This window comes from Gopherus flavomarginatus, chromosome 11 (assembly GCF_025201925.1).
Source record: "Gopherus flavomarginatus isolate rGopFla2 chromosome 11, rGopFla2.mat.asm, whole genome shotgun sequence".
Taxonomy (NCBI): Eukaryota; Metazoa; Chordata; order Testudines; family Testudinidae; genus Gopherus; species Gopherus flavomarginatus.
The window spans coordinates 11,991,181-12,016,995 of record NC_066627.1 but is presented as its reverse complement, the minus strand read 5'-3'; the positions used below and the strand labels follow the sequence as shown (position 1 = coordinate 12,016,995).

Below are 25,815 nucleotides of genomic sequence, written 5' to 3'. Positions count from 1 at the left end.
GATCATTGTAAAATAAATAAATAAATGGATAAATAAATCACTCTTTCTCTCTGCTCCCACTTGACTTCTATGTTCAACAAGGGAGCCAAAGCCTAGTACTCAGTTGCTTCATGGCTTCCTTGATCTCCTGGTTCCTCAGGGTGTAGATAATGGGGTTCAGCACTGGCGTGATGATGATGTAGAAGATGGAGGCCATCTTGTCCATCTGAAAGCTGGAGAAAGGTCGGAGGTAGACGAAAATGCAGGGCACTAAGATGAGGCTCACCATCATCAGGTGGGCACTACAGGTGTACAAAGCCTTCCTGCCGTCCCCATCACCAAACCGTCCTCTGAGGGTCACTAAGATGACACAGTATGACCCCAGCAAAACCAGGAAGCAGACCAGAGAGATCAGGTCACTGTTGGACATTATGAGTATCTCCATCACGTAGGTGTCACTGCAGGCTAGCTTGACTACCTGGGGTACATCGCAGTAGAAATTGTCCAGCTTGCTGGGCCCACAAAATGGCAGCCATGCCACCAACACGAGCTGGGTGGAAGAATGGAGCAAGCCTCCAGCCCAGTAGGTTGCCAAGAGGCCCAGGCAGCGGTGGCGGTGCATGGTCTCAGCGTAGCTCAGTGGGTGGCAGATTGCCACGTAGCAGTCACAGGCCATGAGTGTGAGGAGGAACATCTCAGAGCCACCCAGGAAGTGAAGGAAGAAAAGCTGGGCCATGCAGCCCCCATAGGAGATGGTGCTTCTCTGGCTCAGCAAGTCGCTGAGCAACTTGTGAGCAGCCACTGAGCCGAGGGCCATGTCGATGAGTGAGAGGTTGGCCAGGAAGAAGTACATGGGGGACTGGAGGAGGTTGGGGTCCATCAGCACGGTCACCACAATAAAGAGGTTGCCCAGCAGGCTGGCCGTGTAGCAGGCTGAGACCAGGCCAACGAGGAGAAGCTGGAGAGGGTGGGAGTGGGACAGGCCCAGGAGGGTGAACTGTGAGTCCACTGAACCATTCATCAGCTCAACGCCTGGAAAAGAGAGGAAATAATGAGATCGGGAGGTGGCACACTGGAGGGAATCCAGGAGCTCTGGCTTTCATTCTTGCCCCTGCTCTTACCCATCAAACCTCACCCCCCACCCAGAACTGTGATAGAACCCAGGAGTCCTGACCCCCCCCCCCGATCTTTATTTAAAAAATGGTTCGATTCCACCATAGCCCTTGGTTCAATGGTTAACTTCTCTCGCTTTTAAAATTTTGCACTTTATTTCCACTTTAAATGTGTCTAGCGTCAACTTCCAGCCATTGAGTCATGTTACTCTTTTCTCTGGTGGATTGAAAAGCTCAAATATTTGTTCCCCAGGTCAGTTCCTATAGACTATGATCAAGTCACCTCATAACTTTCTCTTTCTTAAGCTAAATAGACCTACCTCCTCGAGTCTCTCACTCTAAGACAGGTTTTCCAATCCTTTAATCATTCTTGTGGCTCTTCTCTGATCCTTCTCTAACTTGATAACATTCTCCTTGAATTGTGGGCACCAGAGCTGGACACAATATTCCATCCTTACCAAATACAGAAGTAAAATAACCACTCTATTCCTACTTGAGAGTCCCCTGGTTAGTCCTTTTGGCCACAGTATCGCACTGGAAGCCCATTTTTGGCTGATTGTCCATCATGGCTCCCAAATATTTTGGAGAGTCACGGCTTCCCGGGATGGAGTCCCCCACCCTGTAAATATGGCCTACCTTCTTTGTTCCTAGATGTATACATTTACATTTAGCTGAATTAAAACACATTGTGCTTGTTTGTGCCCAGTTTACTAAACAATCCAGATTGCTCTGAATTTGTGACCTGTCCCCTTCAGTATTTATCACTCCCCCAGTCTTTATCAATGATGATTTTATGTTCTCTTCCAGGTCATTGATGAAAATGTTAAAAGTGTAGGGTCAAGATTGACCTCTTAGGGACCACCCCCTGGAAATACACCCTCACTATGATGATTCCCTGCTTACAATTACATTTTGAGTCAGTTTTTAAACCGTTTCATGTGTGTCAGGTTCATTTGTATTCTTCTGGTTTCTTAGTCAAAACATCACACCGTAGCAAATCCAGAAGTCCATGTCTATTACATCAACATTATTACCTGTATCAACCAAACTTGTAATCTCATCAAAAATATATTAAGTTAGCTTGACAGGATCTACTTTCTATAAGCCAATGTTGATTGGCTTTAATTATATTATCCTCCTTTAATTCTTTATTAATCAAGGCCCATATCAGCTGGTCCACTATTTTACCTGGGGTTGATGTCCAGATTGATAGGCCTAGGTTTCCCCTGGTTGTCCCATTTACTCTTTTTAAATATTGTCACAAAGTTACCTGTCTTTCAGTTTGGAGCTTCGCCACTGTTAAAAGGTCATTGGAGCAGGGGGGCTGCCTCCTGGGTTTCTCCAAGGCAGCCTGAGTGCTCTAACCACTAGAATATAGAGTCATTCCCAAGCTTGTTCTTTGGTCCAATAACTCTGTAATTATTTAGCCAGAGTGGAACAACTTCAACAGGAGAGACTGAGCAGACCTCCCTCCCCCAATAGCTTAGTGGCTACTGCCCATGCTCAGGAGGAATCAGAGCCCTGTTCAAACCCCATCTGCCTCTCACTTGGAAGGGGAACTTGAATCCATGGTTTCCCACACCCCAGGTGCATACTGTGATGTCTGGACTGAAATGAGGGAGCTCCTTATTTCTCCCTCCCCCTGCTCCCAGCAGCTCTGTGAGGGATCCCTTTCAGGGCTGGGTCTGGTAGGCAAGCCCAGAGCACACCTAGCAGATTGGGTCCTGCAAGTGAGTTTGGCAGCGGAACGTCTGTACCCCCCGCAGTTTGTGCATCACACGGGGTCTTAGGTGGCTGCCCCCTAGAGCATGGCTGCAGCACACATGCTCAGAGGCAGAAATATAGGCATGGAGGGAACTGTTATTGGGAAACTGAGGCACTGAGTTAAGGCACCTAAAGCATTTGGAGAGGGGGCAGAAATCCCAGTAAAGCCAGATTCTTGTATTTAGGTGCCTAAAGTGACAGTTGGGGCCCAAAATCCCTTGGGGAATCTAGCCCCCATTCACACACAACCACAGTCACACACACAATACAGCCATTGCCATGTTGACTAGCCCCTCTCCCACCAGCCCCATGCCAAGCTGTCTCCGGGGTCACCTCCCCATACCCACCCCTGTGGGCAATGGACAAGTGCCCTGCAATGAGGCATACAACCCAGCCTCAGCCCCCAGATGGTGAGGGGGTGAGCATTACACTCCAATGGCCCTTCAGAGAGCTCTGCTCCTTTGCACCCCAGCCCAAGGATCAGTACCTCTGATCTCTGCTGCTTTCACTCCCTCCAAGGGCAGCTCGGCATCCTCCAGGGCTGGAGACCTTCTTAGGGCACAGATGGTCCCCACAGTGACCAGCAGCAGGGAGCAAAGCTCTGATCCTAGGCTGGAAGGAGTCCCACTTGTTTGCCCAAGAAGAAGCAATAGGCAGGGAGGGAGAATGCTCAGGCTGAGAGCAGAGATAAGGCTAGAAGCCAGGAGTCTTGGCTCCCAGCTCTCGCTGCTTTAACCCACTAGATCCCACTCCCCTCCCAGTGGTGAGGATAGAACCCAGGAGTCCTGAGGCCAACATAAAGAGGCAGCCCTCATCCTTTACCCTATGACAGCTACAGCCCAGACCAGCTGTACAGAACAGTCTATTTCCAAAGCACCAAGACATATCAGAAATATCTGACAAGCCACAGACCCCCATGGAGACATCACCCTGGGGAAACACATCTCTTTATTCAATGGCGGTCCCCACAGAAGAGCTAATCAGAGACTCTGATGTCAGAGCAGGGTGGGGGCTGGGAGACAGGACACCTGGGTTCCAGCCCCAGTTCAGGGAAGGCTAGTGGTTAGGGTTGTGTCTCCATGGTCCGTTCAGTCTTTGGCCTCTCTAGGATGACTAGGATTAAGTTTTCTTCCACAGGGTCAGCTGTCTCACTCATGCAGGGACCAAACAAGGTGCAATGGTAATTATAGGCTTATGACAGAGTCAGAGTTCGAAAAATGGCCCCTTATTTCTTTCCCCTACCACTCTGTGCCAGCCAGTCACCTGCCTGGAATCTCCTAGAGGGGAAAGGCACCATATCCCATTCTCAGTCCCCCCTCGAGCCAGCCAGTGCCCCCTACACTGAGGCCATATGGGAGCCAGCTCTTCCTACAGGAGAGGCCTCATATCCCATTCCCCATACCCCTGAGCCAGCCAGTTCCCTGCCCTGGGGCTGGATTGGAGCTGTGTCCCCTAGAAGGGAGAGACCTCATGCCCTATTCCCAACAGCCCTGAGCCAGCCAGTCCCCTGATTCAGAAGAATAACACTTGTGTAATGGCCAGGTTTCAGTCCAACAGCAATAGGCAGCAGACAGTCTGTACACATACAAACCCCAATAGGTGTGCCTAGACAGTAAGCCTGGGTCTGGGACTCAAGTCCGCAGGCTGAGCGTTTCTAAGTCTGGGCTTGAGCGTCCAAACTGAGTAGTCACCCTGAGTTTACAATCATTAGACCCAGATCTCACAACCATGCTCACGTATTTGCATTAAACAGACCTGAGTCAAACCAGCTTACCCCAGGCTTCGTAGTGCCCTCCACAGCTGTAGCCACTCCACCCCTTTGTTTGTGGCACCCTGTGGGAAAACTTGACTGTCCATCCAGCACTACATTACTGGAAATTGTCTCAGCTCCTCAGCATGTCCTTTTGAGCCATCTTTTGGGTCTGCACACTCCTGACAGCCAGAGCCAGCAACATGGAGGCACCATTTGAAAAGCTTGTCCTGCTTAAGCCTTCACTGCTGTTTCAGGAAACAGGCTGAGCCTCCATGAGACATTTGAGCAGTGTTTTCTAACCTACTGAAGGCACCTGCTGGGGGCGGAGGATGACACAGACATGGTAGACTGCAATTGGCTGAGGCTACTCACAATTCTCCTGATAGCCACTGATGCCTTCTAAGTATATCGGTCTTTCTGGAGAGGGGCCACAAGCGCAGACTGGTGGGATCACATCATCATGAGGACCTGGGATGATCAGCAGTGGATCCAGAGCTTTTGCACAGAGATAGTGACCTTTCTGGAGTTTAGTGAGCTGCTTTCCCTGCCCCTCCCATGCCAGGATACACACATCTAGTATATATCTAGGAATAAAGAATTTCAGTCATACTTACAGGATAGGAGCTCTACCCTGGGAAGCAGGGACTCTGAAAACTATGTCGGAGTCATTGTGGATGATCAGCAGAACATGAGTTCCCAGTGTGTTGCTGTGGCCAAAAGGACTAATGTGATCCTGGGATGCATAAGCAGGGGAATCTGCAGGAGTTACTCTACCTCTGTATTTGACACTGGCACAACCATTTCTGGAATCCTGTGTTCAGTTCTAGTGCCCATCGTTCAAGAAGGAGGTTGCTAAATCAGAGAGGGCTCAGAGAAGAGTCGCAAGAATGATTAAAGGATTAGAAAACTTGCCTTACAGTGATAGACTCAAGAAGCTCAATTTAATAGAGAGAAGGTTAAGGGGTAATTTGATTACAGTCTAGGAGTACCCACATGGCAAACAAATATTTAATAATGGGCTTTTCAATCTAGCAATCTTTTACTTTTACTCGAGCCAATTGCTGGAAGTTGATGGCAGACCAATCCAGACTGGAAATAAATCATACATTTATAATGGTGATAGTAATTAACCAATGGAACAATTTACCAAGGTCATGGTGGCTTCTCCATCACTGAAAATTTTTAAATCAAGATTGGATGTATTTCTAATAGATCTTCTCCAGGAATTATTTTGGGGAAGTTCTGTGGCCTGTGTTACACAGGAGGTGTGAGTAGATTATCACAATGGTCCCTTTTGACCTTGGAATCTGTGAATCTTTGAAAATGTAAGGGTGGCCATGCTGGTCCAGAAGTGGGTTGTTATAACCATCTGGAACCTGGCGACTTCTGACTGCTGCATGTCTGCTGCCAACCAGTTTGGTGCTGGCAAGTTGACTGCGGGGGCTGTGAGGCGATCAGGAACGTGATTTACCGAGTGTGGTGGGCATAAATAGTGTCCTGGAAGTAATTGCCCATTTTGAGAGAATGGTGGTGCCCGAGCCATTGATGGAACTTGTGCTCATAGTTTGCCCATAGCGAGGTACACAAGGAGAGCTTAGACCATATTGGTCACCTCCAGTGTGGTCAGCAGGTATTAGCCTCTTTGTAAGGATCTTGATCAAATACTTATAAATGTTTTGTTATTGTTTGGATGTAGTACCTTGCTTATAATTTAAGTTTTATAGGCATGTGTAGAGCAATTTTATGGCTAAGGTAGTGTTTTGATAATACTGCGCATAAATAATAATAATTCCAACATCCATTTAATTAAAATGCCTAATTAACATGGTGAAGAAAGATACTCTGTTTTAAAATGAGAACCTCATCACCTCTTTGGTGCAGGTTAGTGCTCTTAAACATCTCCCAGTCTGCCCAGTAATGACCCAATAAAAACAGGGAAGACCATACTTTACAGCCTCACCCATTTCAGCCTCAACTGGTGTACCTCATGCTGTGAATTTAAACCAATATAATTAAATGGATGCAAAAGGTGATGTGGATGTTCTTAATTCAGTTTAAACCCGATTATTCTGGCTTACCTGAAATCAATTAGGAATAGGTTTAAGCTAATCTGAAATCAGCTTCTCTGAGACCAAAATAAGTGTGTCCACACACCGGTTTAATTATACCAGTTTAAAAGCCAATTCAAATTGCTGGTATATTAGTTGCTGATGCCTAAATTGTTAATTGGTCACATTCTTACACTGCCTGATCGTTCTTCAGGAAAAAGCAGATTTAAATTTCAGACTGACAGGCAGACAGACAGACATATTTTAAAAAGTAACTGTGAGGATAGATAGTTAGACACATAGACAAAATCTAAATTTAAAAGAAAGAAAAATGTTTTAAAACATTTTGAATGGACCTTCCCCCCACTTTCAAAAAGAAGAAAGAAAAGAAAAGAAAAATTACAATTCCTTTGTAGATCATCTGTAAAAAGAGATTCTGATCTGTTGTATATTCTCTGCACTCAGATTATCAGAGCAGATACTTCTCTACGTTGTCTGGACCTGGAATTTATGTTGGACTATTTTAATCAAATGTAGACATACAAAGAAATATATCTTTATTGATTTAAGGTCTCTATTCTCTTTATTTGAATCTTACCAATCTAATCAATGAATTAATGTAATGTATATTTACTACTTTAATATTTGATTTTAACCTGAAAAATGTGTAACATATTGTTCTTAATCCAATATTCAATTGATTCTGGAAATTTGCCTGATGTAGAATTATTAGCTCAATATTTTAATTGGCTCTGGAGATTAAAAAAATACAACTACAAATGTCATATTTAAACCAAATCTAAAAATATATGTAATTTTAACTGAATATTTTAATAAAATCTAGAAATGTTAGCTTAATATTTTAACCACATCTGGAAAATATAATGTGTCATTATTAAATTAGTATTTTAATCAAATCAGCAAAATGGTAGAAAATGTATTTAATAATTTAATATTTTAAGCAAATATGTAAAAAAGTAATATATAATTCCAAATTTACTATGGTAATGAAAAATGAGACTGTATCATTATTTTGAGCATAATAGGAATTCATGTCCTATATACTTATTAATGTAACATGTTTAACAAATCTGGAAATCATCACAATGTTTACTTATTAATCCAAGGTTTTCATCAAATCTAGAAATTAACATGATATGTAAATATTAATTTAACATATGAAGTGAACATAGAAATCAATACAGCCTTCACTTAATATTAATGACTAACTTATCAATATTAATAAGTAACTATTTTCACTGCATGTAGGAATGAATAAAATGTCTAATTTTTAATTTGTTATTTCAATCAAAAGAGGACGAGATGACCTCTTGAGGTCTCTTCCAACCCTAATCTTCTACGATTCTAGTATATAATTATTCGTTTATTATTTAAGTTGAAGGTAGAAATGGATAGCATACACAGTTATTAATTTGGTTTAATTAAATACAGGAATGAATATCTTCAGTAGTTTTTTTATTTTAATCAAAAATATAATATAGTTATTAATTTTACATTTTAATCAAATCTAGGAATTAACCCAGCACACAATTATTAATTTTTCATTCCGAGTCTCAACATTAATATAAACTGTAACTCTTAATCTGTCATTTTAATCTAATCTGGAAAATATAATGTGTAAATTGTTTGGGACTCTCTTTTGCTTCTGTGTTTGTGCAGCTCCTAGCACAATGAGGCCCTGGTCTGTGACTGGGGCTCCTACGGGTTACCTCAATAATAAATAAACAATTCAATAATCAATAAATAGTATGATTATCAATTGACTCTAAACATTCTTTTCCCATGTAAGAATTGTTTGTAGAATTTAATCATATTGCTATTTTAATACAAATGTTTTTATATTCGATCTAGATTTTCCTTCTGCAGAGACTTTAGGGTTAATCCACAACTGATGTCGTCTTTGGATCTCTCCAAACTCAAAGTCCTCTTGATTCAATTCTGTACCACTTTTTAGTTAGATGAGAGGAAAGGTTTGGCTGCCCTGAAGGTCCCTGGTGGTTCACATCTAATGTTTCCAAAAACTTTGCGGTTTCACCTGCTCACCTGCAGGGTGAGGAAGAGACTCCCACCCACCCAAAAAAATCTATTTGGGAGCTGGATTGTTTGTATTGTTGTCTTCTTGCTCCGAAGCATTGGCATAGCCACAGCTGGAGATGGGACACTAGATAGGGTGGATGCCAAACTCTCTCTCGAGCGCTGGGTTGGCAGTTCTGTCTCACATGCTCAAGGTTTAATTTGTTGCCTGATCCTTTCAATGGTCAATAACACTTGTTCTGGTTGCCAGTTGACCTGATTAATAAACTGAGGATCAGCGGGTTCTTGTTTCAGAATCAGGCTACACAGAACTAAAATCAGCTAATTAAATATCACCAAGGTGTAGGTCAAAGCAAAGACTTAGAAGTTTTTATTAAAATCAGTAATAAAGTCAGAAAAGCTCTGAGCCACATAAACAGATAGAAATAATACAGTATCGGGGGTATCTGTGTATCATTCTTTGCATATGCTCTTAGATTTCCATACCTCCACCCTTCTTTGTGGACCTGGCGGTACGATACAAAGAACTGTCCCTGTCCCTGGCATGCCGATGGTCCAGGTTCCTCAATGCCCAAGATTGATGGTGAATAACAATAGAGCTGAAGGGTCCAATGATGGAAAAGCTCCCCATCCGCATGGGGGGTTGCCCTATTATGGGACCTGAGCGCCATTATGAATATTCATGCTAATGCTCAGCCTTCTATGCCCAAATCGAACTTCCTCGCCCTCTTAACATCAGGGTGAACTGATCCTACAGATTAACATATTAATGCCATTTAACTCCTGATCCTATACGTCATCTCTTCCTCAGACAGATTGGCAGTTATCACCTCCATGTTCCTGGGGTTGCTGTTTACCTGCCATTGAACAAGCTGTCCCTAGTTCCCCAAAATCTAAGGGTAACTGTCAGGCCATTTATCCATGCCAAATGTCACAAGCCAACTATTCTGGACTATACTTCTGCTAATTTAGGGAATCTAATGTCTTACAGGATACAAGCCTGTAGGCTCCTTGCCATTACAGCTGAATATAATGAAGGCAAGCCAGTCCCATGGGCTACAAATTAGTCACCGTATGTGGGGTGAGGCAGGTATTTTTCCCCAGCTCAGATTGGCGGTAACCTTGGGTTTTTCCACCTTCTTTTGTAGGGTGACCAGATAGAAGGGTGAAAAATTGGGATGGGGGTGAGGGTCAATAGGTGCCTATATAAGAGAAAGCCCCAAAAATCAGGATTGTCCCTATAAAATCGGAACATCTGATCATTCTATTAATTTGCTGCATGTGGGTACAGGTCAGTTGCCAAGATGAGCTGGGTGTATCTCCTTTAATCATTTCCCTGCTATTGTGGGGGCCCTGGGGACTGGTGCACATCAGTCCCCGCCATTCTCCGTCAGTGACACCCCACATTTTAGCCTCCTGAGGTTTGTAATATCTTGGTCTAGTTTCAGTTGTTAGGTAGTGTTGGTGGCCTGAGATCTACAGATGTTGAGACTAGGTGATCTGCTGGTCCCTTCTGGCTTTAAACTCTAACCCAGGTGTCCAGATGCCCAACCACACCAGTCTAACCCACTAGATCCCAGTCCCCTACCAGAGCTATGGATACAACCCAGGAGCGCTGACTACCCACTTACCAAATTACTCTGACCCACCAGACCAGGGGTTCCCTAACAGGGGTGGGGACCCCTCAGGGGGTCACAACTTTATCACATGGAGGGGTTGTGAGCTATCAGCCTCCACTCCAAACCCCACTTTGCCTCCTGCATTTATAATGGTGTCAAACATATTTAAAAGTGTTTTAATTTATAAGGGAGGTCACATTCAGAGGCTTGCTATGTGAAAGGGGTCACCAGTATGAAAGTTTGAGAACCACTGCACTAGACCCAAGTGACCTCTGAGAGCTGGGAAAAGAATCCAGGATTCCTGGCTCCCAGACCAGCTCTCTGACCACTAGAGCTCACACCCACTGCCAGGGCCGGCTCAACTATTTTTGCCACCCCAAGCAAAAACAAACACACAAAAAAGCCCGAACTGCCGAAGCAAATAAACCACAACAACCCTCGGACTGTGCTGCCTCAAGAATGGAGGGAATGCGGCTCCTTAGCATGTGTCGCCCCAGGCACGTGCTTCCTCCGCTGGTGCCTGGAGCCGGCCTTGCCCACTTCCTGTGCTGTGTCAACTCTTGGCATTAACAGAGGCTGTCCATCTCTGAGGGGTCCCTGCCCAGTATCTTTCTTGGGGGTTAGAAGCACTTAATAAATCACAGAGCCCAGACTGCAAATCCCTTGCTGGAATTAGCTTGTTTCGATGTCTGAATGCCTCTCGCTCTGGGTATTGATGACCTGGGCTGCTGGTGAAGCCAATTAAAGAGCTGAGCTGAAGTTACCGCTGGCTCCTGCTTGAAAAGCCAGGCAATTAAAAAGAAAAGTTATCTCATTTCCTGAGAGCTGAGGGCAGATGCCAGGGGTGGGGGCTGTGGGTCAGGAATGGGAGGCTATGGGCAGAGAAGGGAGCTGAGTCTCCAGGATCCATTCAGCTCTTGGTCTCTGGTGATGAGCAGAGCTATACTCTCAGGTTCATACGGACCCCTGCTCAGCTGGGAATCAACCCACTCATTACACATGGGACCTACTGCACAGAGCAGGAGGTGTCACTACCGCCCTGGGGTGACAGGATAGGGAAGAGGTGCAGGTGAAAGGGACCTTGATGAGTTCGGTAGGGGTCTCCTAATCTCAGTGAGATTTATTCCCACATGGGTAAACCTATTGGGATAGTTTATTGGGGAGGAAGGGGGAAGAATCTGGGTCTAGCAGAGTGGAAGGGAAGTTGGGACCACCCTAAGCAGACAGAGCATGGGACAAGGGAGATCATCCCATTCTAAGGTCCCATTCTATGCCTCACATCCCAGCAACACCAGTTCCTCTCTGTAGGGGGAACAGCTCTGTTCTGAGCTCCCAATATATGCCCCCCCCCGGTGCCCAAGTCCCTCTCTGTGGAGGGGTCAACATACTCTGAGCTCCCCAGTCTATATCCCCCAGCACGGCTACACAAGCCATACCCTTCTTCCCCACTCCATCCATTACCCCCCAGCCACAACCCTCACCCCCAATCTGCCCAACCTCTCCAACCAGACCCCTCACCCCACCCAGTCTAGTCCAGTCCCCGTCACCTCCACTCCCCCCAGCCCATCAACCCAACTTCATCCAGCCCCCTAGCCTGGCCTGTTACCCCCATTCCATTCAGGCCCTGCCCCCACCAGGCCACGCCCACCACTCCAGCCAGCCCTCAGGAGATTACCCTGTTTATTTTGGTAGAAACTGAAAAAAACTGATTTTAAACGGTGAATTTTTCCAGTTTTCCAATTTTCACCCTCGTCCATTGGGTCCCGACCAGAGTGGAGGCTGGAGATTGACCAGAGTGGGGACAGGGCCCAGCTGGGTGAACAGCTTTGCCTAGAGAAACAGGGATGTGTGCAACCTCCTAGTTAATTAATAATAATGATTAATGAGGTGCCGGCTGAGGATAGGACCCACACAATGGAGATCCCATAAAGAGTTTTGCTCTTCCCTCGGCTTGGCAAAGGAGAGGCACATCATCCCACTGCAGTGTGAGGGCTACACTTGGCCTGGGCTCATAAAGCACCTTCCCCCTTTGACCATGTACATAGCACAGGTGAGATGCAACCAGATCTGGTGCAGGGGAGCTCAGTAACAGCCACACAGTGACATTGCATGGAGATGGTTTGTCTTTTGCTGAGATGCAGCCAGCTCTGGGGAAGAAACAGTAAAGAACATCTCAATGGGATGGCTCGCTTGGCACTGAGGGGTGGGGTGTGGCCCTGATGCTGCCTGCTGGAGGGAATGAAACCTGCACTGTGTGTGGGGAGAGTGAGAGAACCCAGCACCTCCTAGAAGACAGAGCACTGCCTTAGTACTGCCACCCTCTGATCACAATTCGCCATGTGCCCAAGGGGCTGGCACTGGGGGCTTTCAATGTGGCCTCATATTGACACCTGCCAAGTCCTGTTTGTGGGGGTGGGGGGCTGTGCATGTGGTGAGGAGGTCTGTATGAGTGTGTAATATGGGAGGGCTGGGGGGGGATGGTCTGTGGAAGGCTGTGTGTGACAAAGGGTAATGTGGGGGCAGTGAGTATGTGTGAGGGGATATCTGGTGTGGGGTGTTTGTGTTGGGGCTGTGTGGAAGGCACGGGGGCGACTCTCCCCGGCATTCCCCTGGGTGCCCACAGTTCATCCAGGGATCAAATCCAGGTCTGGCTGCTCTTACACACCCCAGAGACCAAGTGCCAAGAGGGACCCAGGAGCTCAGAGAGCAGATATCAACCCCCTCTTGCCCAGCTTCCTTCACAGCAGAGGCCGAGAGAGGATGCTGAGATCTCACAGCCAGGTGGGTTTTCACACACAGTTTCCATTCTTCCCTGGCTGCTGCTGTTCTGCTGCACACCCCTCCCTGCGCCAACCATTAACTCAGCCATGCACAAGTGCAGGCTGGAAATTAGCAGGAGGTTTTTAACATTCAAAGGGGGAAGGTTTTGCAGCAGCCTCCCAGTCAGAGTTGTGGGGTGGGGGTGTGGGGTCGGGATGGACACAACTTCATTAGTTTTAAGAGATGTAGAAAAATGTATAAGTGCGAGTGTATGATGGATTTGCTTGTGATGGTGCAAGGCAGAACTCCACAGTCCCGGGGTTCACGTCCAGTTAATATTCTATAGAATTGTAGAACTGGAAGGGATCTTGGGGGGTCATCTAGTTCAGTCCCCTGGACTCATGGCAGGACTAAGTATTATCTAGACCATCCCTGACAGGTGTTTGTCTAACCTGCTCTTAAAAATCTCCAGTGATGGAGACTCCACAAACTCCCTAGGCAATTCATTCCAGTGTTTAACTCCCTGACAGCAAGTTTTTTCCTAATGTCCAACCTAAACCTCCCTTGTTGCAATTTAAGCCCATTGCTTCTTGGACTATCCTCAGAGGTTAAGGAGAACAATTCATCTCCCTCCTTCTTGTAACATTTTATGTACTTGAAAACTGTTATTATGTCCTCTCTCAGGCTTGTCTTCTCCAAATTAACAAACCTAATTTTTTCAATCTTCCCTCATAGCTCATGTTTTCTAGAGCTTTAATTGTTTTTGTTGACTTCTATGGGCTTTTTCCAATTTGTCCACATCTTTCCTGAAATGTGGAACTCAGAACTGGACACAATACTCCAGTTGAGGCCATATCAGCATGGAGTAGAGCAGAAGAATAGCTTCTTGTGTCTTGCTTACAACACCCCAGCTAATACATCTCAGAATGATGTTCACTTTTCTTGCAACACTATTAAACTGCTGACTCATATTTAGCTTGTGGTCCACTCTGACCCCCAGATCCCTTCCTAGGCAGTCATTTCCCATTTTGTGTGTGTGCCACTGATCGTTCCTTCTGACGTGGAGCACTTTGCGTTTGTCTTTATTCAATGTCATCCTATTTACTTCAGACTATTTCTCTAGTTTGTCCAGATCATTTTGAATTTTAATCCTGTCCTCCAAAGCACTTGCAACCCCTCCCAGCTTGGTATTGTCCGCAAACTTTATAATTGTACTCTCTATGCTATTATCTAAATCATTGATGAAAATATTGAACAGAACTGGACACAGAACAGACTCCTGCAGGACTCTACTTGATATTCCCATCCTATGTTCCTAAAACTCATGCTTCAGGATTTAGCTGGCCATTGGCAGGGTCAAGGAAGAAATTTTTAACCTCTGCACCCCATGTATTCTCCGAGGAGCTTTTGGTGGCTTTTTTTTTTTTTTTTTTTAAATCTGCTTCATATGAAGCATCAGGCAATGGGAGGTGGGCCAGGTCTCTGAGGTAGAGTTTTGGATGAGATATGTATGAGAAAAACTGACTAACTGTACGTGTGCTAGTCATTACTACTGTAACCACTAGACCCCCCTCCCCTCTCAGAGCTCTAGGCAGAACTTTGGTGTCCTGTTGATGGTTTATTTTCAGCTCTGAGGCTTCCCGATAAATCTAGCCAACAACACCGTCACAGTGACCAAGTTCATCCTGCTGGGTTTCCACTCCGTGGGCCAGCTGAGCCGAAATCTCCTGTGTGCCCTTCTCTCCTGCACCTATGTCGGGACACTGGAAGACAACCTGTGCATCGTATGGGCCGTGCTGAGGGACCCCTGCCTCCAACACCTACCCATATACATCCTGCTGGGGAACTTCTCCTGGATGGAGACCTGCTATGTCACGAACACGGTGCCATGGATGCTCTCTGACCTAGTAAACCCTGGTGTCCCCATCTCCTTCCAGGCCTGCTTTTTTCAGTTCCACATCTTCTTTTCCATGGGGACCACCGAGTGCCTCTTCCTCTCAGTCATGGTCTTGGATAGGTACCTGGCCATCTGCCACCCCCTGCGCTACCCCGTCCTCATGTCCACACACAGGTGCTGGGTGATGGCTGCCTTCTGCTGGCTCATCAGCTTCCTGTGGTTCATAGTGCCTGTCACCCTCATCTCCCAACTCTCCTTCTGCGGCTCCACCCTGGATAGTTTTGTCTGTGACCTAGCCCCACTGCTGGCTGTCTCCTGCACCCCAGCTCCCCAGGCTGAACATTCCTGCTGTGCCCTGACAGCCTTTGTCATCCTTGGTGCTGCCATCTTCACCCTGACCGCCTCTGGGCTTATCATCAGGGCTCTGCTGCAGCTGTCCACAGGAGCCGGGCGGCACAGGGCCTTCTCCACCTGCTCCTCACATCTTACCATTGTAGGCCTATTCTGGGGCTCCGGCCTTGTCAACTACATCAGCCCGGCAGCCTCAGGGAGCAGTGGGAAAATGGCAGCCCTCTTCTACGCAGTGGGGACCTCCCTGCTCAACCCGCTGATCTACAGCCTGAGGAACAAGGAGATGAAGGAGGCTCTGAGGAGTATGCTGCTGGGGAAGCGGTAGGGGGTTCTGCTCTGTCCCCAGCCTGCAGGGACTGGCCGGTCATGGGGATGGGCAATGGGATATGGGGCCCTTCTCCTCCAGGGGTGCTGGCCCACACCTTCCAAACAGAGCATTTTGCATGACCTTTAGGGGTCACTCGTAGCATAAAAAATGCCTGTGTGAAGATACAGCCAGAACACAAGGTGAGCAGGGTGTGTGTGTTTGTGTCCTTGCTGGAGGAAACAAGTCCTGCTCAGTGTATGTGTTTGCAGGGGGTAGGAGAGCAAACTGTGTGTATGTGCAGGGAGGCTGGCTCGCATTTCTGCCTGTTTTGTGCAGCTGTATGTCAAGGCGGTTACCAGGATCAATGTGTTCTCTCACATTTAGAGCCAGATGGAAAAGTTCTGCCCACCTTTTCACTGCTGTTCATCCAGAGAAGCTCCAGTGATGTCCAGAGACTGATAGCTGGAACCCAATTCATGGCAATGATATCTTGTAGGTTATGGATTGCACTCCTCTTCCACAGCCAAGGATAAAACTCAGGAGTCCAAACCCCCAAATCTAACCCACTCATCCCCACTTGCCACTCACAGCCAGGGATGGAACCCAGGAATCCTGGCACCCTCTTCTAACCCAATCAACCCCACTCACCTCCCACAGCCAGGGGTAGAACCCAGGCATCCTAGCACCCTGATCTAACCTAGTAACCTGAGGGTATGCAGAGGTCTTCTGGGCATATATCAACTCATCTAAATATTTGCCTAGTTTTACAACAGGCTACATAAAAAAAGCACTAGCGAAGTCAGTACAACCTAGAATTTCAGACAATGCCTTGTTTATACTGCTCTATATACTATACACTGAAATGTAAGCACAATATTTATATTGTAATTGATTTATTTTATAATTATATGGTAAAAATGAGAAAGTCAGCAATAGCATGCTGGGAACTTTTGTATTTTTATGTCTGATTTTGTAAGCAAGTAGTTTTTAAGTGAGGTGAAACTTGGGAGTATGCAAGACAAATCAGACTCCTGAAAGGGATATAGTAGTCTGGAAAGGTTGAGAGCCACAGATCTAACCCACTCAACCCCAATTGCCTCCCACAGCCAGGGATAGAACCCAAGAGTCCAAATCCCCCTGATCTAACCCACTAGTCACCACACCCATCCCATAGCAAGGGACAGAAATGAGAAGGTCTCTAACCATCAGGAACAGCTTTCCAAGGGGGGGAAATCATTAGTTTTAAGGGAGAACTAGGCAAATAGATGAGTGGGATGGCTTATGATGGGGAGGGTTTGGCAGCCCTGAAGCTCCTTTCTGGTTCATGTCTGATGTTACTAGAAGCTTCCGCTTCCAGGTTTCAGCTAGTCACCTGTGGGGGTCAGGAAGGGAACCCCACCCCCAAGAAAACCATTTTAGTTTGGTTTGAGTTTTTGTATGGGAGGGGTTGTTTGTATTGTTGTCTCTTTCTCAAAGCATCAAGGATGGCCCGTGCTAGAGATAGGACATCAAGTCGAGTGGACCAGGGCTCTGAGGTAGTACCCAGCATTCTCTATCTCAGGTGCTCAGCTGGCTGGTTCTTGCTCACATGCTCTGGGTCTAACTGATTGCTCTATGTGGGGTGGGGAAGGAATTTTCCCCCAGATCAGATTGGCAGTGACCTTGGGGGGTTTGCTACTTCTTCTGCAGTGTGGGATGTAGCTAATTCATCAGGCTTATCTGGGTGTGTCTCACTTAACCCTTTCCCTGCTATTGCTGGGGCTCCAGTGCCCATCAGTCCCTGCTATTCTCTGCCTGTGGCATCTAAGAGTTTAGCTTCCTCAGGGCTCCCCTACTTTGGTCTAATTTCAGCTGCTGGTTGGTGTTGGTGGCCTGTAACCTACAGAAGGTCAGACAAGGTGATCTGTTGGCCCCTTGTAGCCTTAAACTCTAACCCAGGAGTCCAGACTTCCAGACTCTGCTCTAACCCACTAGATCCCACTTTCCCACTCCTCTCCAAGAACAATGGATAGATCCTAGGAGTGCTGACTACCCATCCCTCCCCGCTGTAAGCCACTGGACCCCACTGCCCTCTGAGAGCTGGTAAAAGAACCCCATAGTCCTGGCTCCCAGTCCAGCCCTCTGACCACTAGACCCACACCCCCACTGTGTCAATTTTAGGCATTAATGGAGGCTGTCCATCTCTGAGGGGCATCCATCCATTATCTTTCATGGGAGTTTGAGCCACTTTAAAGCACATGGACCAAACTGCAAATCCCTCAGTGTAATTAGCTTGTTTTGATATCTGAACTGATTTGGGCTGCTGGTGGAGACAATTAAAGAGCTGAGCTGAGATTGACAGTGGTTTGATCCAAGTGCTAGGAGAGGGGTGGGGGTGTACGTCAGGATGGGGTGGGTCAGGACTGGGATTCCCAGGCGGAGACAGGAGCTGTCTCTCCAGGGTGCATTCAGCTCTTGGTCTCAGGTTCACATGGACCCCTGCTCTGCTCGGAATGAGAACACTCATTTCACATGGGTCCCACTGCACAGAGCAGGCGGGTGTCACTACTGAAAGGGGGCCTAGTTCATCAGGGTCCAACAGAAGGCGGGTGGGGTAAGAGACCCGTCCTCGGACCACGTGTCTCACTCAGGCACAGCAGAACAGTCAGCTACTGTCCTGAGGGGCAGGAAGCCTCTCACTCCCCATCTGAGATAGGAGCTCCAGCAGGGATGAACCCAACACCTGACAGCCCACGGAGACGAGCGGGGGGAGGAAATCACTTGAAAAGTTCCCATGCCTCCGTTGTCATTCCCGCACACCTCACCCCTCTAGTTACCAGGCTCCCTCCCACATCTGGAGACGTGAGGGGCTAGATCCACACAGGGAACTTACAACCAGTGGTGCAGCGCCTGACATTTAGGTTCCTGCTGCCTATTGCAATCCAGAGCCCCTAGGTAGGTGCTCAGGCTGCATAGACCACACATGGGGATAGACAGGTACCTACAGATCGGAGCCACCAAAACTAACCAAAGGGAAATGCCAAGGAGAGGGATGGGGGCTAAAGTGCTGCTGGCGCCTCTCACAGCTGACACTCCTCTGAGGGAGGCAGGAACCTAGCATGAACCTGTGAATTTGCCTAAATCCTTTTGCGAACCATCTATATGGCTTTGTGCTGATCCTCTTGGTGGCGCTTGTCCTCTGGGAGAAGGAATCAGCTCTCTCCCTGGGCCGCAACAGACCAGGCCAGGTATTCACAGAGCCACAAGGACCTTCTGGCTGGAACCAACGCATTGGGATGCAAGACCCTAGAGAGACGTGGGGAACCTCAGGGACCGAAGACGAACCCCTAGCTGCAGAGCCAGCTGAACATGTTGGCGACTGTGTCTGGAGGACAAAGACATGGGGGGGGGGGGGGCAGGTGACTGTGTCAATGGGAGCTGGGCTCACCTAAGTAACTCTGTGTGCCGGGGACTGAGGGCCAAAGAGAGCAGAATGGGGTGTGGGGAGCAGGGCATGGACAGGCCCTGGCTCTTACTAACAGGAACTATACTCATGGGATCCACCAGGGGGCAGCAGACAGCAGGACAAGTCCAATTCCTCCAGCAGCTGCATCAGAGGGCAAGAAGCTATCTTTGCACATTCCTTCTCCACAGCATCATTCGCTCTGCACTCGGTATGCAACAGTAGCTGGCGCCTGGGTGCCAGGTCCCTGCGTCTTGCAGTTCACCACCAGCATGAGTGGGGTCTCTACATGGATCCTAGTGAAGGAGAAGCTCTGGGGGTACCGTGGAGACACAGAAGTCAATTTAAAGGCATTTCCTCTACCCCATATAAAGGGGGCTGAGAAAGACACATCGCCCCCACCGTGCTGTGAGAAAGGCCCCATCACTCTGGCATCCGTGGCCCTGTAACTGAGGTCTAACAGTTCACATAGGAAGTGATGCACTTAGCAGACAGGAAGTGTGGAGTTCATTCATGCCTCCCGCCACCACAGTGGGGGTGGGAAGAAACAACAGGTGAAGGGAGGGGCATGAGGAAAGGGTGGGGATTAACCCTTAAACTGAAAAAGGGCTACAGTTCTGTATCAACTTAACTCTGGTGACTTTCCATAACCCTTCTCCTACAGGGCCAGGCCTAGGAATCTCTCCAGCACTAAGCCTGGAGCAGGAAGGACTGGGCCACAGTCACCTTGCCCTGGTGCTGGATGTGGTGATGCCGGAGGTGCAGCTCAGGGAGGGCCACTGAGTCGTCGATGAGCACACCCCAGCTCTGGACCATGTTATAGACAGTGACAGCAAAACAGAGGCCCTTGGAGTCAACCAGGCCGAACGTGCTGTCAGAAAACCAGGCGAGAGTGTGAGTAAGGTGATGGGACAGGAGATAAGGGGACGGACGGATGGTGCTGAGGATGCATAGATGGATGGATGGAAGGCCACGTGGATGGCCATGAGAAAGGTTGGATGGGTGTACAAAACTGAGAAAACATGGATGGATGAATGGAACTCAGGACAGACAGATGTACAGCAGGATGGACAGGGCTCAGGACTGACAGACAGGATGCACAGAGCTCAGGATGGACAGGAGGACAGGCAATATCGACAGAAAGCACTACAGATGGATGGATGGACAGGTGGTACTCACAAGAGTACCTTCTCATCCGTGGTGAGGCTGAACACCACACTGCCCAGCACCACAGCCCCAGTGTTCACACCCGGCTGTAAGGTGCTCAGGAGCCGATGCTCCAGTGCCACCTTCTGGCCTGAGGACCCCTGGTACCGCCCATCCCCACAGGGGCCAAGGTGGGATGGGTGCAGGCTTCCTAGCATGCTCTGCAACTTCTTAACCTTCACTTTGCCCTGCAGGGGGAGGAAGGAGGGCAGGGTCACTGACTGAGACATGTCTCCCTGTAGGCCAGGCTGGGGAGGGGAGGGAGGAGGGGAGATGCTCTACCTTGTTCTCCAGGAGGCTGGTGAGTCACTTCAGGAAATCCAGAAGCTGCTGCTGGCACTGCTGGGGTTCGGGCCAGGTTGGGTCAAGGGTTGCCGCACGGGAAAACCCCTCCAGGGTCTCCATGTAATTCTCCTCATATTTATACAGCTGACCCAAGAGAACACAGTGCTAGGGTTATAGCAGTGTAGCTTGGCACCAGGACTCCTGGGTTCTATTGCAGGCCTGAGGGGGTCTAGTGGGTTAGAGTGAAGAGGCTGGGAACCAGGACTCCTGGTTTCCATTCCTGGCTCAAGATGAGGGGGATAGGGGGAAGCCCACGAGGTCAGAGCAGCATGTGCAGGGAATCGGGATTCCTGGGTTTAATTCCTGGCTCTGGGAGGGGAGTGGGGTCTAATGGTTAGACCAGAAAATACAGGGCTCATGCCTTCCAGCAGGAGGCAGCAGACACAGGGACACAGAGCCCCCTAAAACCACACTGGGGAACTGATGCTGGCACTGCCTCCCAGGGGAGAGTGCCCCTCCTGAGCCCCTGTCACCCTTCTGTCACATCTTCCACTCCCCTCCCTCCCACTTTCTCACCGTAGCTCTGTTGAGATGCAGGTCGGGGTTACAGGATGCTGTAGGATCCACCTTTTCCTAGGGTGGAGAGGAAATCAACATCAGATCACCCTCACTGAGCGTTCTGCCCTGTTCCCTGCAGCACAAGGCTCCCCTGCAACCAGCAAAAGACAGGGTAGTACCTACCACCTGGGCATAGGCACTTAGGGCCTGCTGGGAGATACTGAGGTTCTGGCCTGTGTTGAAGAACAGCAAGAGGCAGGCATTTCCCAGGGTATCTGCGGCAGAGAGACACAGAGGTTAGCACAGAGAACAAATGGACAGAGGACATCAAAGAAGATGAACAGCTGGCTGGTTGGAGGCATATAGCTGAGAATAGAGGACTGATGGATGACTACAGCTGAGGATGGGTGGAGGGATACAGCTGAGGGGAATGGATGGCTACAGCTGAGAATGGAGGGTTGACTGCAGGGATATCGCTGGGGTATACTATTCTCCCTTGAGTCAGGTGACGGGCAGGAAGTTGCAGAGCATACTGAGAATCCTTAGCCTCTCCCAGCTGGTGCCATGTGGGGTCCCAGTGTCCCTTGAAGCAGGGAGTGAGTAGGAGCAGTGCCTGGAGGAGGGAAAGGGGCTGTCATTCACACCACGAGCGGCCATCCCGCACATTCATCTGGACAGCCAGCTTGGCCTGCCGGACGCTGTCCATGACATTCTGGGCATGCTGCTCTGCGCTCTCAGCTCACAGCTGCCGCAATATCATGGACAAATTCTGCAGCGAGACCTTGTTCTTCCGCTGTGTGGGAGACATGGAGCCAGGGTCAGTGCCTCAACTCAGCGGCCTCCCGCCTCCTCACCTACGCCTTCTCTGCCCTCAGATTGGCCAGCCCTGGCTTGCCTTCCTGGAATCAGCCCCTCACCTCTCCCCCAGATCGGCCATTTGGCCCCAGCTACCCAACCCCCATCGGACAACCAGGTCTCTCCCCTCTCTGCCCCCTGGGATCTGCCACACCAGCCCACCGGGATGCCTGGGGGTGAGACTCACATGCCCCAGAGCCCCAGAGAAGCAGGTGTGGGCTGCTGTGATGTCGCCCTTTTTCCAGTAGACCTCGCCCAGCTGGTTCCAGGCCTCCACCAGCTCCGGGTCCAGCTTCACAGCCTTGGCCAGCAGCTCCTCAGCCTGGGGCTTGTAGTCGGGTGTAACATTCAGAGCCTTCCCCTTCAGCATCAGCGCCCAAGCCCGGCCTTGGGAACAGCCTGGAGAGACAGAGACGCAAAGGGAGGGCATAGCCTGTGGCACAAATCCCCTCCGGCCCCAGGGCAGTGGGCTGGCTGGGTCAGGGGGTGAGGAATGGGGCAGGGGCCTTTTCCCTCTTGGGATCAGCTCGCCTCCAGTCCCACGGCAGGGGGCTGGATGGCTCAGGAGGTGAGGAATGGGACACTGGTCCTTTCCCCTCTAGGGCCATCAGCTCCAATCCAGCCCCAGGGCGGGGGACTAGTTGGCTCAGGGGGTGAGGAATGGGGCATGGGGATTTTCCCCTCTCATAGACTCATAGACTCTAGGACTGGAAGGGACCTCGAGAGGTCATCGAGTCCAGTCCCCTGCCCTCATGGCAGGACCAAATACTGTCTAGACCATCCCTAAAAGACATTTATCTAACCTACTCTTAAATATCTCCAGAGATGGAGATTCCACAACTTCCCTAGGCAATCTATTCCAGTGTCTAACTACCCTGACAGTTAGGAACTTTTTCCTAATGTCCAACCTAAATCTCCCTTGCTGCAGTTTAAGCCCATTGCTTCTTGTTCTATCACTGGAGGCTAAGGTGAACAAGTTTTCTCCCTCCTCCTGATGACACCCTTTTAGATACCTGAAAACTGCTATCATGTCCCCTCTCAGTCTTCTCTTTTCCAAACTAAACAAACCCAATTCCTTCAGCCTTCCTTCACAGGTCATGTTCTCAAGATCTTTAATCATTCTTGTTGCTCTTCTCTGGACCCTCTCCAATTTCTCCACATCTTTCTTGAAATGCGGTGCCCAGAACTGGACACAATACTCCAGTTGAGGCCTAACCAGTGCAGAGTAAAGCGGAAGAATGACTTCTCGTGTCTTGTTTACAACACATCTGTTAATGCATCCCAGAGTCACGTTTGCTTTTTTTGCAACAGTATCACACTGTTGACTCATATTAAGCTTGTGGTCCACTATGACCCCTAGATCTCTTTCTGCCATACTCCTTCCTAGACAGTCTCTTCCCTTTCTGTATGTGTGAAACTGATTGTTCCTTCCTAAGTGGAGCACTTTGCATTTATCTTTATTGAACTTCATCCTGTTTACCTCAGACCATTTCTCCAATTTGTCCAGATCATTCTGAATTTTGACCCTGTCCTCCAAAGCAGTTGCAATCCCTCCCAGTTTGGTATCGTCCTCAAACTTAATAAGCGTACTTTCTATGCCAACATCTAAATCGTTGATGAAGATATTGAACAGAGCCGGTCCCAAAACAGACTCCTGCGGAACCCCACTTGTTATACCTTTCCAGCAGGATTGGGAGCCATTAATAACTACTCTCTGAGTACGGTTATCCAGCCAGTTATGCACCCACCTTATAGTAGCCCCATCTAAATTGTACTTTCCTAGTTTAGCTATAAGAATATCATGCGAGACCGTATCAAATGCCTTACTAAAGTCTAGGTATATCACATCCAGCACTTCTCCCTTATCCGCAAGGCTCGTTATCCTATCAAAGAATGCTATCAGATTAGTTTGACACGATTTGTTCTTTACAAATCCGTGCTGGCTATTCCCTATCACCTTACCACCTTCCAAATGTTTGCAGATGATTTCTTTAATTACTTGCTCCATTATCTTCCCTGGCACAGAAGTTAATTTAACTGGTCTGTAGTTTCCTGGGTTGTTTTTATTTCCCTTTTTATAGATGGGCACTATATTTGCCCTTTTCCAGTCTTCTGGAATCTCCCCCGTCTCCCAGGATTTCCCAAAGATAATAGCTAGAGGCTCAGATACCTCCTCTATTAACTCCTTGAGTATTCTAGGATGCATTTCATCAGGCCCTGGTGACTTGCAGGAATCTAACTTTTCTAAGTGATTTTTTACTTGCTCTTTTTTTATTTTATCTTCTAAACCTACCCTCTTCCTGTAAGCATTCACTATATTAGACATTCCTTCAGACTTCTCAGTGAAGACCGAAACAAAGGAGTCATTAAGCATCTCTGCCATTTCCAAGTCTCCCGTTACTGTTTCCCCCTCCTCACTGAGCAGTGGGCCTACTCTGTCCTTGGTCTTCCTCTTGCTTCTAATGTATTGATAAAAAGTCTTCTTGTTTCCCTTTATTCCCCTAGGGGGCTCCAGCTCCAATCCAGCCCCAGGAGGCCCTAGGTCTGGCTTGCTCATGGGGGTGGGGAATGGGATGCGAGGTTTTCCCCTCTAGGGCAGGGGGTGCATTTCCCTCTTATACCCAGTTATCATCTATCTCGCCCATCTGCTGTAGCATTTTCTCCATTTCCTCCAGCACATCCTGCTGCTTTCTCCCAGCATCCTCCACGCTGTGGCTTTCGAAGTAGTGATCCCGGAAATAGTACAGGCCATTGACGAATTCCTGTGAGGATGGGGGACAGGTGGATGAGAGGGGCAGGGGTGGGAACAATCACATCAGTAAATTACACTCTAGCAGCCACAGCTACGTAAGGGGGCATGTAGCCTGGTGGTTAAGGCACTGGGCCTAACACTCAAGAAACCAGAGTTCAAAGCCCAGTTTTACCAGAAACTATACCAGTAACCTTGGGTGAGTCACTAGGCTAGGGATTTTTAAGGAATGAGGCCCCCAAATGCCACTGAAAGCCAGTTAGGTTCCTAACTTATTTGCAAATCCATGTAACAGAATCTCTCTGTGCCTCAGTTTTCTGCCTAAATTGGGATTTTCAAAGCTGGCTGAGGAATTTGAAAATCAGTTCCCATTATTAGATGTTTTACCATAGTACCTAGGAGCCCCCGTCATGGCCCAGGGCTCCTCTGCTGTACAAGCACAGAACAAAACAGCATCCCAGTTCCAGAGAGCTAATTAATGGGAACTGGGCTTCCTAATCCAATACACAGTTCTGATCTCATCCATTTTAGATGGCAAGCTCTTCAGGGAGGCACTGTCTCACTGTGGGTCTGTGCAGCACCTGGCACATGGGGCCTTCACTTCAGTCAGGGTCTGGGCAGCACTTGGCACAACAGGACCCCGATCTTATTAGGGGTCTGTGTGGTACCCAGTGAGGCCGTGATCACACTTAGGTGTCTGAATTCAAAGTGCCCAGAGGATCAACCTGTAGATATGAGCCCTACCAGCTGATGTACAGGCCTCGCACTCTGCAGCCACTCATGGCTTTCACCACTGTTGTTATTAATAATCTGTCTTATGCTAGCATTTGTCCAACGTCAGAGATCAGGGCCCTATTGTGCCGGGTGCTTCACAGACCCCAACTGAGATCAGGGCTCTCATTGTGCCTGACGCTGCAGAGATCCTGACCAAGATCAGGGCCTCATTGTGCCAGGCACTGCACAGACCCCAAAAGAGACCCCCTATTGTGCTGGGCACTGCACAGACACAGTGGGAGACAGACCCTGCTCCGAAAAGCTCCCCTGTGTAAACAGGCAAAGGAATGACCATTATCCC

General features: G+C 48.4%; 2 protein-coding genes across 2 annotated transcripts; one reads left to right on the top strand and one right to left on the bottom strand.

Annotated features, from left to right (window-relative positions):
- Nucleotides 1-73: 73 nt before the first annotated feature.
- Nucleotides 74-1,104, bottom strand: LOC127031844 (olfactory receptor 4Q3-like). The gene is made up of 2 exons (XM_050918861.1): nucleotides 1,101-1,104; nucleotides 74-1,011 (listed from the first exon to the last, which is right to left on the bottom strand). Exons 1-2 carry the CDS (start codon nucleotides 1,102-1,104, stop codon nucleotides 74-76), a joined length of 942 nt encoding a protein of 313 aa, XP_050774818.1.
- Nucleotides 1,105-5,945: 4,841 nt separating this feature from the next.
- On the top strand, nucleotides 5,946-15,663 carry LOC127031843 (olfactory receptor 11H4-like). Its single transcript, XM_050918860.1, has 2 exons — nucleotides 5,946-6,033; nucleotides 14,726-15,663. The coding sequence occupies exons 1-2, from the start codon at nucleotides 5,946-5,948 to the stop codon at nucleotides 15,661-15,663; spliced, it is 1,026 nt and encodes a 341-aa protein (XP_050774817.1).
- Nucleotides 15,664-25,815: the final 10,152 nt, after the last annotated feature.

Excerpts from the sequence above, each read along its gene's own strand:
- LOC127031843 (XM_050918860.1), top strand. The coding sequence starts at position 5,946 with ATGCTGGTCCAGAAGTGGGTTGTTATAACCATCTGGAACCTGGCGACT. Across the intron at positions 6,034-14,725 it reads TGCCAACCAGTTTGGTGCTG|GCTTCCCGATAAATCTAGCC; the intron begins GCAAGTTGACTG and ends TTCAGCTCTGAG.